This window comes from Microplitis mediator, chromosome 9, assembly GCF_029852145.1.
Source record: "Microplitis mediator isolate UGA2020A chromosome 9, iyMicMedi2.1, whole genome shotgun sequence".
NCBI classification, from domain to species: Eukaryota; Metazoa; Arthropoda; class Insecta; order Hymenoptera; family Braconidae; genus Microplitis; species Microplitis mediator.
In genome coordinates this window covers 9,431,663-9,450,124 of record NC_079977.1, presented here as the reverse complement: position 1 = coordinate 9,450,124, position 18,462 = coordinate 9,431,663, and the positions used below count along the sequence as shown (strand labels likewise).

The window sequence follows — 18,462 nt, the reverse complement described above, 5'->3', positions numbered from 1 at the left end:
CATCACTGGTTGAATATTTTATTCTATTCTGTTATGTCAGGAATTGACATAAACGATGTTTTGTGGGTATTTGGCCCAAGCCAAAACCTATAGACCGGGAACCCTAGAGATCTTTTATTAAAGAAGATAGGTTTATATTTAAATTAATAAAACGTTATTTCAATTTTAATTTCTAACTATATTATCCATTCAATTACAAAAATGTTGAGATTTAGAGATTATGCTTCTAATTACAATGTTGGAATTACCTCCTGATTCAAATAAATTTCAATTATAATCCAAAGACAGGTGGCTAGTCAGCCGACTCTGATTTGCATCAAAAATTATGGAAATAAAGTATTAGGTGGCTAGTCAGCCATCTAATTTACAAGATTCGAAATTATATTTACTATTTTAATTTTAAATTACATATGCTCGAATTTTAATTTTTATAATTCTGATATAATTAACTGAACATTTCAAACTTTCATTTAACATTTTAATTTTAGACTAAACGTGTTCGAATTTTTAATTTTGTAATTCTGATATAATTAACTGAACATTTCAAATGTCATTTAATATTTTAATTTTAAACTGCACATGGTCGAATTTTTTTTTTGTAATTCTGATATTTCTAAACTGAACGTTTTAAATTTATTTGATATTTTAATTATACCTAGTTTCCCTGTGTGAATACATGATGTAGTACTTATACTCGTTTAACTAACTCTTTTCCTTTTCTTTTTCTTCATTGTAAATAAAAACTTGTTCACACTTTGATGATTGCAGCCAGGAGAGAGCGAGAGTTTTCTTTTTGTTTCTGGGCCCTAAATTTTCTTATCGGCCCATCCATATTTTCCATTTTGGTCGGCACACGCATTATTCTCCCCACTTTTAAGATTTTTCTTATTAAGAGATGTTTTCATGTTCATTTGACTCGTTGTGTGTTATACATTTTTATGAATTAAAAGAAAATGATTTCGAAAATTATAAGAATCAATCGGACGTAACAATTCTCAACTACTGATAAAACCACTTTCACTATTAGACGATCTGAGATTCTTGGTGCCTCCAATAGTTTAGTATTTATACTTCTATTAGAAAAGTCTATATCAATTACAGTTTCAGAATTAGATGTCACATGAGTATTTTCCTTAACCCATTGATACATACCAAGTTGGTTTCACCAACACATTTCATTTCTCTAATTTCTCTAATTTCTCTAATTAAAACTTTCTTGAATACTGTGAATCCTTACTCACATCTAGATTAAAGTCACCCACTAAAAAACGTCCTTTCTTACTTAGTTTTATATATTCTTGTATCAATCTTTCTATAAATACACCATTACTCTGATTCGGAGAATGATATACGTTCTTTATTATTAAGTTTTTAAATTTACCTTTCAGTAAAATGCTACATATCCACATATTTACTTCGAAATCCACATTATCAACCACGGTATCAATTACTTCAAACTCAACTCGTTTCTTACATATATCACTACTCCTCCTCTTCTTTTATTACTCGAAAACATCTATAAAACATTATTATATTTACTAATCTCATAATCATGTTCGCTCACCTCAGCTTTCAAATGCGTTTTAGTTACGTAAGCTATATCAACTTTCTTGTTTACCAACAACATTTTTAATTCATTCAAATGCAATAACAAACCGTGAATATTTATAACTAACATTTGACCTTTCGATGAGTGATTTCTTATAATTTTTCGTTGCTATTCGGTACAATATTTAATAGTTTTCTGTGCTCTATTTCTCATTCTAGTCTGACGCTCAGAATCGGCATCATTAGCACAGTGATTAGTTTGAATATCATCCACTTGATACAACTCTTTCATTCTTACGCAATTTACACATTTACTATCTGTACACTTGCATAATTATGATTATTATTATTATTATTTCTTTTGTTGTCAAATGCTCAGGGGGTTATCCCCGGTAGTCCGACTCTGACGAGGGCCTCACCTGAGCGCCAAATCGTTACTGCTGCGATGCTCTATCAACAAGATAGTCAGCATGCGCAGCAGGCCAAGTTTCGTTGCCTAAGTAAACGGAGGGACCCCAGAATAACAGCCTTTTGCATCCGCGATGCCAGAAACTCAACTTGCGCTGAATAAGTTGGTATTCTAGCTAATGCAGACACAAACGACTGTTTGTCGATACCGTGCGTGTGTCTCAGGTGGTAATAAAGTACTTGCAGAGCAGCATTGTGACGCTGAATGTATGCACTCTTTGCCAGTACAGGACATGCCGACAAGAGATGCATAAGCGTCTCAGGATGTTTCTTACATACTCTACACAAAGTGTCGGGTAGCTGAATCTGGAGCACTTTAGTACAGTATTCGAGAGGGTTGATGACACCATCTTGGCGGGCAAAAATATATCCTGCGGTCTCGGACATCAAGTCAACTTACTTAAGGAATAAAAATGTCAGCTGGGTAGACAAGCCATGGTCACGCACGTGTTTAAAGAACACGCTGTGCATGGACTTGTCTATGTGTGTACTGAGCAGTTTTTGCTGCTCAGCATTCCTGACGCCACTCTTAAATTCCTCCTTAGGGAGTTCAATAAGAGGGTTTACTCGTCCGAGACCGAGGGGTTTTGCCGCGTACCTTGCTGCTTTATATAAGAACGCTCCCTTCTGCAGATTCTCATGACTATGAACAATCTGCATAAGGAAGTCGTTCTCATCTACTGTGAATTTGACAACTTCGTATGTTAGACCCAAAACCAAACGATCATGTAGACACTCCAAGCTCTGTAGACCTCTCTTTCCGATGTGCCGGGAAAGGTATAATCTGGTGACTGAGGACTTAGCGTGCATGCTCCGATTGATATTCATGACTTTGCGTGTCTTGATATCGAGATCTCTAAGGTCTTTTCGGGTCCATTTAAGGACACCGAAAGAGTAGAGTAGTACTGGGACAGCAAGCATGTTTGTTGCAGAGACTTTGTTTTTCCCGGAAAGTTCTGATGACCATATTTTCCGGAGTCTCCGCCCATACTCACTGCAGAGAGTCGTTTTGATTTTCGAGACGTCCTGCATAGGACTCCCGTCAATCCCTAGATATTTGTACGACTCTCCGGCGTCAAGATGGTCAATGACGCTCCCATCTACTAACTCGATATCTTCGCGCAAATCAGAGCACTTATCCTTCACCAGATTAACGACCGCGCACTTGTCCAACCCAAAAGCCATGCCGACATCCCGTGTATACTCCCCTACGATGTTTAAGGCTGTCTGAAGGTGTTCCTCATCAGGAGCATATACCTTTAGATCATCCATGTAGAGTAAGTGGGTGATCGAATATTTCCGATCAGTTGGTGGGCCCACTGAGTATCCACGGGTACGGCGTAGCGCAACAGATATCGGCAGCAGTGAGATGCAAAATAGCAGAGGGCTCAGGGAATCTCCCTGGAAGACACCTCGCTTGTACTGTACAACTTCGGTCACACGTTTGTCGTTGCCACATGATATGTGAAACCGTGTTCGCCAAAGTTGCATCGTATGCTGTATGCATCCCACTGTATCGCGATTGACCCCAAGGCAATTGAGCAAAAAGAGAATGAGTTCATGAGATGTTGAATCAAATGCCTTACGGTAGTCAATCCAGGCCATTCACAGGTTGCGCTGATAGTAGACCGCGTCTTGAATGACACAACGATCTACTAACAGATTCTCTTTGCAACCTGACAGGCCTCTTTTACTGCCACGTTGTTCGTATATCTGCTGCCATACAGGATCTATCTCCTGTAGAATGCGATTAGTTAAGATTTTTGTGAAAATCTTATAAACTGCATTCAAACAGGTGATAGGCCTGTAGTTCTTTGGCTCGGACAAGACACCTTTCTTAGGGATGAGCACGGTTCGCCCTTCTACAAGCCAGCACGAAATAGGTTCGTTGCCTCTGATAAACGCTGTAAAAATCCGGACCAGATGGCTATGGGTAGAAGTAAGTTTCTTCCACCAAAATAAGTTAATGCCATCCGGACCCGGAGCAGCCCAGTTCTTACCATTATTCAGAGCCAAACGAACTTCTTCCACGCTAACTTCAGGGCTCTCTTCATCAGCATTGTCGTTTCGATGGTAGCGACAAAATGCCTCGAAGTCGTTGAGAGCTGGAGTGTCACGATTCACGTTTGGTTGATCGCCATACAACTCGGACCAGAAAGCTTTTACTCGCTCGATAGATGGGGGATCGCCAGAAACAGATGTCTTAGGTGTCAGAAAGCGTGAAGGACTTAACCGAAACAAAGAGTTATCGGTCAGCCGCTTCAGCTTTTTCTCTAGTTACTTTTAGCAGTCACCAGAGCCCGCAACCTGTTAAGGGAACCTTCTTTGATGTTAAGAAGATTCTCTTTATTCAGTGTGTGATATTGATATCGTAGTCCAGCCGCAATGCGGCGGACTTTAGGCGTAAATGCTTTACGAGCATTCACGTACTCAATCACACACTGAATGCGGGAGACATGTTTCCGGAGATCATCAATCTTCAGTGAAAGCTGCCCAATGCGACCTCTCATCTTAGCCTCAGGAGAAGAAGTATTATTTCTTGCCGGAGGTAAGAGTGAGGAAGCAGCATCATAGACAGCTTGATTGATGGTGAGTAGAGTAGAATCCTCTTGAATCCGAGTCGATAGCTTGTGGTGCTCCGTGTCAAGTTGGTCTTTGGGGTAGTGTGTCTTTTTAGAGACACATACTTGTCGTCTTTCAAAATCATTGTCGGCGTCTTCGGAAGAACGGCGTCTCTCCTGATGTAGCTGTGCTGGAAAAGACAGACGGTGAGATACTCGTCTGTTAGATAACAGTGATCGTCGTGTTCGCCGGAGATGAGAGGCGTAATCACGCAGATGTTGTCGTGAAAAATGGCTATGGTTAGGGTGCATATCGCTCCAGAGAGCATGCATCCTAGCCATATAGTCCCTCCGCTCCGGTTCAGTGTTATTATAGCACATCAGGAGATCGGCTCGTAATTCCTCCGTCCACCTAAATGCAGTCCGTTGTTCGCCAAGGTCGTCATCGTTCGGAATCTCGGTGCTCCGCCCAGCTAGTGGGTAGCCCTCATCCGAGAAGGGCTGGTTGTGGGGAGCACTTCTGTGTTCAGGATTATCTTGAACTCAGTTTACTTCACATTGGGGAGTTAACCCAATGCAAAGGTTGTTGTGCGCTTTGTAGGCCAGCAGATGGAAGGCCGGCCTACTTTGCCCACGATGCGCCACGGGGTGAATAGAACCCCCGCTGGCCGCACAACATGCACCGTGGGCGAAACTATAATTTTGATCCGGTGTCTCTTAAGGTAGTTTATTTGGAACAACTATTTTTTTATTCACTCCCACTTCAAAACGTTGCAAACGACGCGATAACTCAAAGTGCGGCAGAGCTTTAGAGAATTGAGACAATATTCTAACGTTCTTATGTAGTGCAAAAAGGGAAATTTCAAAATCAAATGTAAAGTACTTAAAATAGAAAATAAAAACTGAAACTTGCAGAGATTTTTTTTCAATATTCACAACAACTTTTCGATGTGGGAGTAAAAAAATAGTCGTTCCGAATAGACCACCCTAGAGTCTACATATTAAATAAGTTGAGAATTTTTTATTAAATAAAATAAAATAACAAATTAATAAAAGACGAGTGGTGAGAGTAGTCCCGAACGAGTATCATATATAATACCAACTGATTTAGGGTTTACCTTACTGATATAATTTTCGAATATTAGACATTTGTTTAGTACAGTATAATGCATAGTACGTGTGCTGTTATTATCCGTCAAACACAATATTCTTTGCACTCGTCTCCGGTGCACTCGGCGCTCGTGCTTGTGCACCTATCACTCGTGTTAAAAAGATTGTGCTTCTCGTAAGAAGACTTACCTAGCCCAAACGTTATGCAAAATACTATTTTACATGGTTGATCTATTAATCAAAACACATGATGGACCGCGCAAGCCCAGTAGAAAATATACACAGTTTAAAGAATACACCTGAAAAAATACACAGCTCAAAGACACAACTTAAAGTTGTCAGTCAAAACATAAAATTAGAAATCTATAATTAAGAGGAATTAAATTATGCTATTAAATTATATTATTTATAAATTATTTTAGTTTACAATACTAATTAATTTATAATGATATAAATTTAATATGTTACAGTGCTGTAACTTTCAAATGATATTATAAGAATTACAGTCTAAGCTAAAATTTGTACAGTTTTACTTTTCAAGAGATTGTTTTTACTATCCATATTTTAAATACTAACGATGTTATCATTTCGTTTCACTACTTAGTTGAAGGGATAGAAATTTTTCATTTGATTTAAATTCAAAATAAATTGGATTTCTAAATTGGTTAAGTAATTTTCGCTAATTTGAGTTCTCTTATTGACATATTTGGTGGAAATCGAATGTTATCAACTAGACAAAATTCTGAACATCATTAAATAAAAACACGTCCATTCAGAAAATGTTTCATAAGATATCATGTTCACGTACATACATCTCTTTAAATAGACCATTCAACATCTAGCAAAAATATTTTCAGATCAACTTTTTTTTATACTTTGTCCAACTGGAAGACTTTGAATTATAATGGAATTGTTCATTGTAATGTTTTCTAGACATTAGTGTTATTTTTCTTTTTTGAGTGATATATAAAATTAGCAGAGATGATTTTAGTTGACGACCACTCGTCTTTCAAGCTTAGTGGCAATAGAAAACCTCTATTGCTGGAGTTACACGTTCAAAGTGTGCAAAAAAAAAATAAACGTCTCTTTACCTCATGTATATCAATGCCGTGGTTTAATGACCACGTCGTCTGAAAGTAATCTTGCATTCTCTGTTTGAGCTGATCAGGGATTTGATGCAAGGTCAAAAAATCCTTTAAATTTTGCCACTTAGTATGGTACAGCGATTTTTTTGAGTACATTCGTTGAATTATTGCGGTCACGTTACCAAATACGACGGCGTGCATTAGAGCTGAAACATTTTTAGACGTAAATTCAAAACAAAAAGTTATCATCACTTTTGTATTGATAGAAACATATTACATACCTCCAATCAACATCGCAACTATCGAAAATATTTTTTCCCGTGTTGTGTTAGCTGATACGTTGCCAAAACCCACAGACGTTAAACTACTGAACGTGAAATAAAGTGATGTGACATAACTCTCACTACGTGATACATTCTGTACAGGTATTTTTAATCGATCTGCTAACGAGTGCATCCAACCTATTGACCAATCAATTTATGTATGATCTAGTTCGAAACTAAACTAATTTATAAAAAATAAATGTAAGTGGAAAAGAAAATAGTTGATGAATTGAAGCTTCGTAATCTTCACAGTTAGAGGTCATGTTTAGAGTACATGCTGCAGTTTTTATCCTGATTAAAATATATGATATACATATCCGATAATTTAAACTCAAATAATATTTAGAAATTTTCTGATCGTAAAGCACACTCTGATGCTTCGCATCATTAGTCGTGCAATTTCAAATATTTAAATATTTTTAAATCAACGCTTCTAGACATTGAATATTGTAATGAATTGCAAATGATTTTTTTAGTCAGGGTATAGTGAAGACTTCAATCGTCATAGTTTAGAATTTTTGGCAGCGCACTGCTACGCGAAGCTAAAAATTTTGAACTTTTTTTTTCCATGTAATTCAACTTACTGAGATTCCATTCTTTATCATTTTGCAGTCGTTCATATTCAGCTATAACGTACCAGATACAAGCAAGCCAATGTGCAACTACAGAGAAAGCGAGCATTAATAATGCCAATATCACTGCACTATATTGCGAATACCGCTCGGCTTTTTGAAATAGTCGGGCGAGTCGTAATAATCTCGTTAACTTTACTAAATGAATGTGACTGTGACCTGATTCCTGTTGTAATTAATATGAACTTGTTAATCATGATTCAAGTGTTTTATTCAAAAGTTACTTTATAAGAAAATTACAAACGTTCTGAAACGGGGTTAATAATTACGACCTTTTGAAAGATTTCCGGAAACTTGAGCTTTTCATGTTTTAAACTTTTAAGAAATTTCGATACTACCAAAATAATAGCTCTACGATTAATGCTTCAGTCTAGTATTATTTTAAAATTTGTATGATTATTTGTTATCAAAATATTATGAGTTTAATTTTAGACCCAATGGAATCAGAGAATCTTTCAATAGTTTCATTAAAGAGAAAAACATAGCAAGTAAATAAATTTATATAAACCACTTACTTCACCACTATAAACATCAGATGCATAGAGTAAATCAAACGGCAATGCAGCAAGCAAATCAATGAGGAACCACCCTTTCATATAATTAATTGCTATCTTACGCCCATTTAATACTAATTTTCCTTTTTTACTAATGTATGTCGTCCGGAAATTGAGGATAATGTCTATAAATAGATAAATGCGTTTAATTACTATTAATGTCACGACAAACTGATGTTATTAATGTTGTGTGAACTGACCAACAATAAATATAGCCTCGACAATAACATCACATGCGACAGTAGGTCGCTCAGTGCTAACAAAACTTGCGTTATAAGGAACAACAGCTGCAACATAAATCGTGGCCACGAGAGTTATCCATTCCCAGGTTGTCCTAAATGTTCCGTAATGACTTACGATAAAGGATGATTTTTCAGCGGCTGAAGTCTTGTACTCGGGTAGGGGTGTTGTTGACGATGAATGAAGAAGTGGCTGCATTTTAATTTTCAATTTAAATTCTTCATTTGTGGTTCTTTAATGTTTAATCATTTTTATATTACTTTTTCTTTTAAATTATATTCTACATTAACGCACGTTTATGCTATCGAAAAAAATTTTTAATTGAAGTTTAAGAAAAAATTAGTTGAGCGAACAATTTTTAATAAGTATAAATACAATAAAATTTGACATCGTAGTCCAATATATTAGCCTATTGCCAATCGTTTCAGCACCCACTTCAATAAGTTCGGAACACGAGTAAAAAAAAATAAAATCATACCATTTGTATTATCATGAATACGTGATATTTTTTTTTATTGCTAATTTTTACTTTTAAGGACACTATAAGAAGTGAATTAGATACTCACATCAATATGGTTAAATTTAAAATTCTAAAATACACAATAATTAATTTATTAATAATTAATTAAGTAATTAATTGACGATCTATCAGATTATTCTAATATACTGTTGTGAGTATTTATTTTATGCAGGATTTGATTTTTAGAAGTCTTATGACTTTTATCGTAAAATAAATGATCTTTTATACATAAAATTATATTTTTAATATTTCTTTAAAACAACTTATTTCTGTAATAAAAAATATAAATGACCTTGTTGTGTAATTTATGTTTGCCATCTTGATTATAATGACCCGAAAGCGAATATAGAATACCCCGGCTTCGTCTCCGCCCGCCATAATTATGGGGCGGTGCTTCAGGATCAGTATCACCATTAAAATCTAAATGTAAATATTCATTATTGACATTTAAATCATTGTCAGTAAATTAAAGTATATAATTGAAAAGCCAATAAATAAATATATTTATTAATGTAAAATGAGCGAATATACAAGAAGGATCTGGTTAGGTGGGTTGAAATTTTAACAATCGAAAATTACATAAAATCTAATAAGAAATAAATTTTATATTCATTTACACTTTGTACACGTAATTATTGTGAGAATCAATGTTAAACAGCGAAAGCAACTAGATATATACGCGATAGCGAATGCCTCAAGTTAAATTCACGTATATTATATTTCGACACGTGGTCGATAGCGGTTAACCACGCGGTAATTAATTATCAATTAATTAGACGCGAGCGATCAGTCAATTTATTCTCAGTAAATAGCAGCTTTTATGTACTGTCTAATTAGTGAGAATAATTAAGGTTAAATTGAGCGGACTTTTAACACATGAAAAAATACTAGTAAAGCGATTTAAGAGCACGAGGTTGTGCTATTTAATTCATTATGTAGATAGATGGCTTGAGAACGATGGTAAACCGGTGTTACCGCGCGGTGCTGACGTGACAGCATAGCTGCATAAAACGAACTGTCCCATTGGCTTAAAAGCGCGCCAACAGGAAGTAGTTAACAGACAATTTTTTTTATGGACTGCCGAGAACGCCGGTATGAGACGAATTCTTGGAGTGGCCGGCTGATATAAGACGAATTCTCTGATTGGCCGGTTGGTAGCGGGTTCTTATGCCGTTTTGACACGATCATGAGCAAGAAATAGTATGTGCCGGGCCCAATTAGCGAGTGACTCGGCACTATTATGACCTTGAAGTCAGTAGTAAGTTTGGCAACTCCCGGATTTAGCGGAATTGCACGAAGCTTTTCAAATTGTCTAAACTCGTGACTGAACAATCAATTAATTATCAGTAAATTAATAATGTATGTGCTTGATGCTTTTCCTACGTGACCGTTCAAACGGTAAGCATGTATGCGTGCATATAAATATGTTATAATTTTATACGTGAGTGTATGTGTGTTGTGATTATATTCCCTACAAAATAATTCATTATGAAGCCCGAAGGAATTAAATTAAAAATTCATTTTCAATTTAAAGGCCTTGGGACGATAAGAATACCGAATCGGCCCCAGAAAGGAATTGGGCTGATAACTTCAGGAAATATTCATACCCATAAAATACTTCGATACAGCAAGTTTCAGATTTTTATCTACTACCACGTCTAAATAAATCGAAAAATACTGAAAATAAGTGAAAAATTGTGATTCTCTGCGTCTTGTTAATTGAATGATCTAGTAACCAGATATGTTTTGGGGCATAATAGTAGCGTTTTGGAAAAAAAATAAGAGCCATATTTGTCCATAGGAACCTAAAAAAAATCGAGGTTTTATTCTTAATTTTGATTTTTCATGATTTACTTCTAAAATGATAAAATTCAAAGCTTTTGTGAATATTGTACTGATAGAAACAACGAAATAAATTTAGAACACTCATATAAAAGTAATTGTTCTTTATTCAATTACGTCAATATTAATATCTAATTATAAACTATGAAAAAATATATTAATTATATTAATCTGTTAACAATAAAAATCTAATGAACTCATAACTAGTCCTCGTCGCTATCTTCATCAATCACAGTAGTGACATTGTCTTTATCGAATAAAGTATTGAGTATTGCTGCTGGTCTCGGGATTTTAGCCAAATATCGACCGTGCGCCAGATAAAAAATTATTGCAGCTACGTGTGAACAACAACCAATTGTCCTCAGTCCATTAGCACATTCGCAGCTATATCTTGATACTCCACTCCATCCAATTGTATTTGGTTTATAATCAATGAAACATCTGTAAACCTTTCTACCAATATGGCGAGATTATCCTTGAGCTTTTAATATATTGGTTTTATCTCTGACAAACTGAATAGTTAAATTATCTGATTCATCCATCATCTCAGCTAAATATGATATTGCTTGTTTATACTGATAGGAACCAGGGAACAAAAGTTTCAAATCCTTTTCAGTCATTTCTGGAAGATCTACCAAATCACTAGACAGAATTGTCTCAAGTGGAAGTTTTCTCCTCTGCCAACTATTTTTGTCTACTTCTCCAGCTAGTGTATTATCATTAGAATCTCGAGATTTCATCATTTCAACAATTTCATCTGAATACTCTACATCAGAAATTAGACGTTTGTTGTACTGATTGTGCAGAAATGATGCAATTTTATAAAAACAACCGATTGTTGGTAACATTTTATTGTCGAACTTTTGGTCAAGTAGATGATATTTTTGTTTCAGAATTCCGTGAACTGCTTCGACTAACCAACGAATTTTTGTGACATATCTTGACTCATTAGATTCAGCAGTTGTTAAGCGATTTCGTTTGCCTTTTAATGCCGGCATCAACACTTGATAACCTTTTTGTTCCAAGTGCGCCTGAACGTCACGAAATCCTCGATCAACAACAAAAACATCATGAGGTTTCAGTAGATTGCAAATACCGTTAGGAGTATCAATGATGTCTTTCATAATAGTAGCGTCATTCACATCAGCAAGGTAGGGCCCTAACATATCTACAATAAATCCGTTTGTCGTACAAATGGTAAATGGCTTACATAACGGTACTTTTTTCTAGCCGGAGTAAGACTTTCTTCGATACGCATTATTCGAGCTCTTTTGATGACGAGCATACGTTCCATCACAAATCAAGAAAAGCTGATCACTGCGATCAACAAACAAACTTTTTAAAAGTGGTGATGAATTATTTTCAATGATATCATCTCGAAACACAGATCGAAAAACAAAACACTGAAGTAAAACATCTCTTTCAAATGATTGTATCACTTGATCACGATATTTTGAAACGTTATTCAGACGTGGTAGTAGATAAAAATCTGAAACTTGCTGTACCGAAGTATTTCATGGGTACGAATATTTCCTGAAGTTATGAGCCCGATTCCTTTCTGGAGCCGATTCGGTATTCTTATCGTCCCAGGGTCTTTCATTATCTTCGTTCCACCTTCCTATAGTTTATTATTTTTTAAAACAATGCCCGAGAACGCCAGAAATAATTAATTTTGTTAAAGTAAAACCTGTTGCAGAGTCTCGAAGAACTTTATTTTAGATGAAAAATAAGAAATCGTTTTATTACAATAAAAAAAAACAGAAAGCATTGCACATACACTCACCATCACCATCTGTAGACTCACGTAGTAATGGATCATTTCCATGCGTTATATCCTTGTGTGATGCGAGAAATAAAACTACGTCACCTTTTTCATTTTTTATAGGTACTATGTCTAGTATACATTTAAATGGTGTACCTGAGAATAGAAAAATTTTTATTACTAATGCAGTAAATTCATTTATTTTTAACTTTATCAAAATTTCAAACACAGAATTGAAGTAACATTTGAAATAATTGAGTACCCAAATAGTTCAAAATGTGAAGAGCAGATAATATGAATTTAGTGGAGGAAAAATGAACTTTCTGCGCGGTTTTCATAACATGGTTTAAACACTGTATTAGAAGAGTATTCGTAGAATGCAGTCGATAGCAAGTAGTTTTACCGTATTTATACGGTGTATTTGTAAAAGTTTATTGCGGTATTTCTATGTACCTCATACTGCATTTATACGGATTTTTTACCGTATTAATTAACCTTTCATGAGCTCTTTAAGCTCAAAAATAAAACATTTTTTACCCCTGATTGAAAAATTGTAACCGTGCAGCAGCAGTTTAAGACGTGAGAGTGTGGCTATCTCGCTTCAATTATTTTTTTTTCTCTCCCTCTCTCGTTTCTTCCCTGATTTGCGAGTGTGGCTGAGTCTTAGCGGCAGTTTTAGCGCAGCAGGTGACCGTAACTCGGTCACTGCGCATAATTAGGAGGGGTCAGCACGAGGTTGTGACCCAAGATGACAAAATCAAAGACGACACTCAAGTTCGAGAGGTTCAACCGATCGGTTCAAACTTATCTTGCACACTCTGAATCTCTTTCAAAATTTTACTTCGGGCTTATCAGTATTACATATAAAGTGAGTTTAAGTTTATCTTGTGGTTAAGTACATTAAACCAGAGTGAATTTGTGATCCTGTGGGATACCGCATTACTGAAGCATCAATTTACATCCGTCACCGTTGTCAAGTCGTGGACTTCACCGGTATCAGGACTTGCTGGGATAACCAGGAGGATGCAGAGACGACCGGTACCACCAGTAAGTCGTACACCATTTGATCGATACAAATATCTATATAAAATTAAATGATTTCATACGCGTAAAATTTTCTCTTCAACGCGGTTAAATATTTGTCGTTAAAGATTTATTCCCGCTCATTACAAATAGACCCACGCGTCCCGAATCAGTAAATTACTCGCCGGACGTCTTGTAAATATATATATAAAATTACTGTAGTTTTAAGTCAAAAGGGGAAACTGTATATATATGGGGATTTGGTTAAACAAAATGAGTAAGTTAAACTTTTATTGAGCATACAACTTAATTATCACCAGAGTCCTATAGCTATAAGTCTATTTCAGCCGCGTGTCCGGTCAGAACGAGTAGACCTACTCCTGAGATACATCAAGTTTCCTGATTTCAGAACCAGCAAATAGTACATCTAAATTTACAATTAAAATAATTAATAAATAAAATTGAATAAATTCGGGGAATTTTATTAACTGTGGTTCGTGGCTACTGGACACGAAGTAGCCAGGGCCCACCGTTATAAAATCTAATTTGAAATGATTCAGGAATCTAAATCAATCCCTTTCTTAACCTGAAACGTATTTGTTGTTTTTGTATATCGAGAAAAATTAATCAAGGTAACATTAATGACTTAAGGTGGTAAAGGATATACTACATTACGACAAAAAAGGCACTTGTCACTCTCTTAAATAGCAAAGGAATACTCGTGCCAAAATTGCAATCAAGTTTGGAACGCAACATTTCTAAAATATATTTCTTACCAGGGACAGGACCAGCAGCTTGTCACGATCTAGGGGGCTATCCATAAATTGCATAAACAAATTTTAATTATAACGTATACCGATTTCGAATTCGTGACGGAGACGCGAACAAATTCGGTAAACCGTATGTGGTCACCCACGTGTATACAAAATTATAAATTATAAATATATGACTCGAAATAATAATAGTTAAATATTCCCAAATAATAATATTAAACAATAGTGTGCCTGAACAAGCTCCTCAGGCTGGGTTAGTGCACGAGGGCGCCAGCCCGTTTTTACAAAACGGACAAAAATATTACCAAATCAGGGGAGAGATGACGAGACCAAATTTCGAGCGAGAATGTACGCACTAAGCAGAAATATAACCAAATAAATATAATGAATAAAATAAATAAGGAATAATTATTACTAAAATATATCCAGGAAATAAACAAACAAATGTTGGCTATAACTGGAATCCATTTACTATACTATTTAATCCAGATATATTTTGGATTAAACCAGGAGCTGGTTCAGGCACACTATTGTTTAATATTATTATTTGGGAATATTTAACTATTATTATTTTGAGTCATATATTTTATAAGTATAAATCCAACAAAATATTACAATACCAAAAAGCATTTACTAAACATTAATTATTCAGAATAAATTTCAACAAATTATAATATGCTCACAACAGTCAAATAATAATAATCAAAATCAAATTAATTAAATTATCCACTGGGGAATAAAATTACAAATCACAAATTTTACTTATCATACTTAATATAAAATTCATATAAATAAAAATACTAATTTCTTTCTTAATTCAGTATTATTTACTCTGTGGAGAGAAAGACGCGGGAACTCAAAATATATTTGGCAACACTGAGTTGCATACTATCAAATTACAAAATAAATTTTACCCAGAGATATAATATTTTAAAATACTATTGTAAGACCAGGAGTCAAATACTCTATCCTTGTCTATAATCTACTAAGAAATTTATTTATTCGACGTACGTCTACGCACGTATACTAAACTCTGGGACATACGCCGAATGTACTCAACTTATTATTATAAATAACTCAGGTTCAATTATTAAACAATTACGTATCGCGATCAACTCTATCGAGGGTCCAGCGACAGCTGAAGCAACAAATGATAATACAATTGACTTATCAGCGTTAATAATAATTTACTTCTGGAGTCTATCCACAATAAACAATATACAAAATATATACTTTTAATATAACATAACAAAATTAATTATCACCAAATTGACTTTTTTTAATATTGTATTACTTTTATTACGGCAACTAGGCCAGAATAATTTTACTTAAAAATTGCGGACAAAAACACGTCCTACCTTTAAAATAGCCTGGTCCTCTCTAATTATTTTTCCACGTCGGTTTTTCGAGGGATGGGTATCACTCACGTATTATCCCCTCTAATGACCTCGGACCCGAAATTATCAATTAAAATAAAATATTTAAATATATTACCCGAGCTGAGTTATATGATAATAATCAATAAAATAATATTATTCATCAATATTCATAAACATAATAATAATTAACCCTTTAAACAATAAAATAATAATTATTTCAGTGCACCACGTGGCGGGAGGGATATATTGATTTTTATCCCCACCATATCGACTTACTCTCCCTTCGGTCGATATTTTTATACAATATATACGCACACATGTGCTACTAACTGAAATGAAAATATAGATTAAATACATAAAATTCAAAATAATTATCAAAACATAAACATTAGACTGGGCCAAAAAAATTGACTATTTTTTTTTTTTATAGCTATATCGAAAATATTATTCAGAATGACAAAAAAAAAATTTCATGAGAGTTTGAGCCCTTAATATTAATTTTAAGAGGTCTATCATCGCTATTTTCAATTTTAATTCATAATTTGATGTTTTACGTCAGAACTGCGAAAACATTGGCGTAAAAAAAAATTCATTTCCACTTATTCTTATGTAAAATTGAATTTTCTACAAAAAAGGTCTGATTAAAAATTTTCGTCAGACAAGCCGTTTCCGATTAATTAAGCTTAATTAATTGATATATTTTTTCGATTTAACATTTTTACTTTTGAATTTTGTAACTGACGAATCAATAAATATCTAATAAAGACCATGACTAATTTTCGAAGGAAATTTAATGCTCTACAAAAAAGGTCTCTTAACATTTTTTGCTAAATTCACTCCTTCGAAAGTTATTCAAGGTTGAATTTGAGTCAAAACGATTTCAATAACGTGAATAACTTTCGAAGGAGTGAATTTAGCAGAAAATGTTAAGAGACCTTTTTTGTAGAGCATTAAATTTCTTTCGAAAATTTGTCATGGTCTTTATTAGATATTTATTGATTCGTCAGTTACGAAATTCAAAAGTAAAATTGTTAAATCGAAAAAATATATCAATTTATTAAGCTTAATTAATCGGAAACGGCTTGTCTGATGAAAATTTTCAATCAGACCTTTTTTGTAGGGAATTCAATTTTACATAAGAATAAGTGGAAATAAATTTTTTTTACTCCAATGTTTTTGCAGTTTTGACGTAAAACATCAAATTATGAATTAAAATTAAAAATAGCGATGATAGACCTCTTCAAATTAATATGAAGGGCTCAAACTTTCATGAAATTTTTTTTTGTCATTTTGAATAATATTTTCGATATAGCTATGAAAAAAAAAAAAATAGTCAATTTTTTTGGCCCAGTCTAATAAACATAATAAACAATAATATCAATAATTCCTGAATAAATCATAATTAAATCATAATTAATAATTAATTAAAATAATATAAATACTTATATAATAAAATATTATAATAAACTAAGACGCTTTACTAGCTAGGAGGTGTTGTTAAATTCACTGCGAGATGGGAAAGCGCGCGCAGCGATTCACGTTTGAATCGCTACGTGACACAACTAATTTTAATACCCCCCTCAGCTGAAGTAAGCAATAGTAACATTTTTCACTTTGACCACTTCTCCGTACCTTGATACGTAAGAATATTAAAGTAAAAAATGAGAGGGTTTCGAATATTGACAAATTCATTTATGAAAGGCAATTATTTAATTGATGTACAGTCTGTTTTGAGAACCCATAAAATACTTAAAACTAAGTTTGAACACACATTTCTTCTCATTATAACTTTTCTTATTCATGAAATGACTCAAAACATTTTGAAATGGTTTAAAATAATTTGAATCAACTAATATATAGGCATACATTTAGCATGTATTACATCATTTTTCGTAACTAGGAAATTTCGATTTTTTAAAAAGTTCAACTACTCACAACAAAGGTATCCCAAGTGTCCCTCTCCGATTTCGATAAGACTGAGATATATCGTTCTCTGTCGAAATCTAAGAGACATCTATCGTTTTCTGGCTGCGGAAAAACATATCTAGGTGGTCGAACTTTCCCTCAAAGTTTAGGCTCCAAAGAGGCGTTTTTCCAGTTTCACATACTTGCAGTTTGAAAAATCAAATGGGACCAACGGCATCGTTTTCCATAGTGAAAGATAACAAAAAGTTTGATTGGTGTTATCATGAAAAAGTAAATAGAACAAAAGTTATAAGGGTTAAAATTCACAAAACTGTTATTTAAGAAAAACTATTCCATAGACTTTAACGAAACAGACGGTGATCGGAAGAGGAAAAATAGGTGGAGGAAATATCTTTTTGCGTTTTTCGAAATATCAAGTTCAGGGGGTGAACAACCCCTAAGTTCATCTACATTGACTAACAAGAAAACATCAATATTTTTATTAGCTTTGGTATTAAATCATCGAAAATTTGTGTTTTATACATTTTTAGCAGTGAGGACATAAAATAATATTATTTTTTTATATTTTACCTACCTTTGTACGTTTAATTATACATATATGATATGCTAGGTGTCACCCCCCCCCCCCCCGATTTTGCTGTCACTGAAATATGTTATTCTACATAAAATTCTAAAAAACTAGAACTTCAAAATAGTAAAAATAACAGTAGAAACCT

At 34.1% G+C, this 18,462-nt stretch overlaps 1 protein-coding gene across 6 annotated transcripts in view; it reads right to left on the bottom strand.

Annotated features, from left to right (window-relative positions):
• Positions 1 to 18,462, bottom strand: part of LOC130674864 (potassium voltage-gated channel subfamily H member 8) — a 535,814-nt gene that overhangs the window by 260,677 nt on the left and 256,675 nt on the right. For 4 of the 6 annotated variants that reach the window (XM_057480297.1, XM_057480299.1, XM_057480294.1 and 1 more), the window contains 7 exons: positions 12,661 to 12,801; positions 9,334 to 9,461; positions 8,482 to 8,713; positions 8,243 to 8,406; positions 7,680 to 7,893; positions 7,054 to 7,233; positions 6,779 to 6,978 (listed from right to left, as the gene is read on the bottom strand). In XM_057480297.1, the coding sequence (XP_057336280.1) occupies positions 6,779 to 6,978; positions 7,054 to 7,233; positions 7,680 to 7,893; positions 8,243 to 8,406; positions 8,482 to 8,713; positions 9,334 to 9,461; positions 12,661 to 12,801 (1,259 nt within the window). The remainder of the gene's footprint in view (positions 1 to 6,778; positions 6,979 to 7,053; positions 7,234 to 7,679; positions 7,894 to 8,242; positions 8,407 to 8,481; positions 8,714 to 9,333; positions 9,462 to 12,660; positions 12,802 to 18,462) is intronic. The other 2 variants (XM_057480296.1, XM_057480300.1) reach the window with 2 other exon arrangements.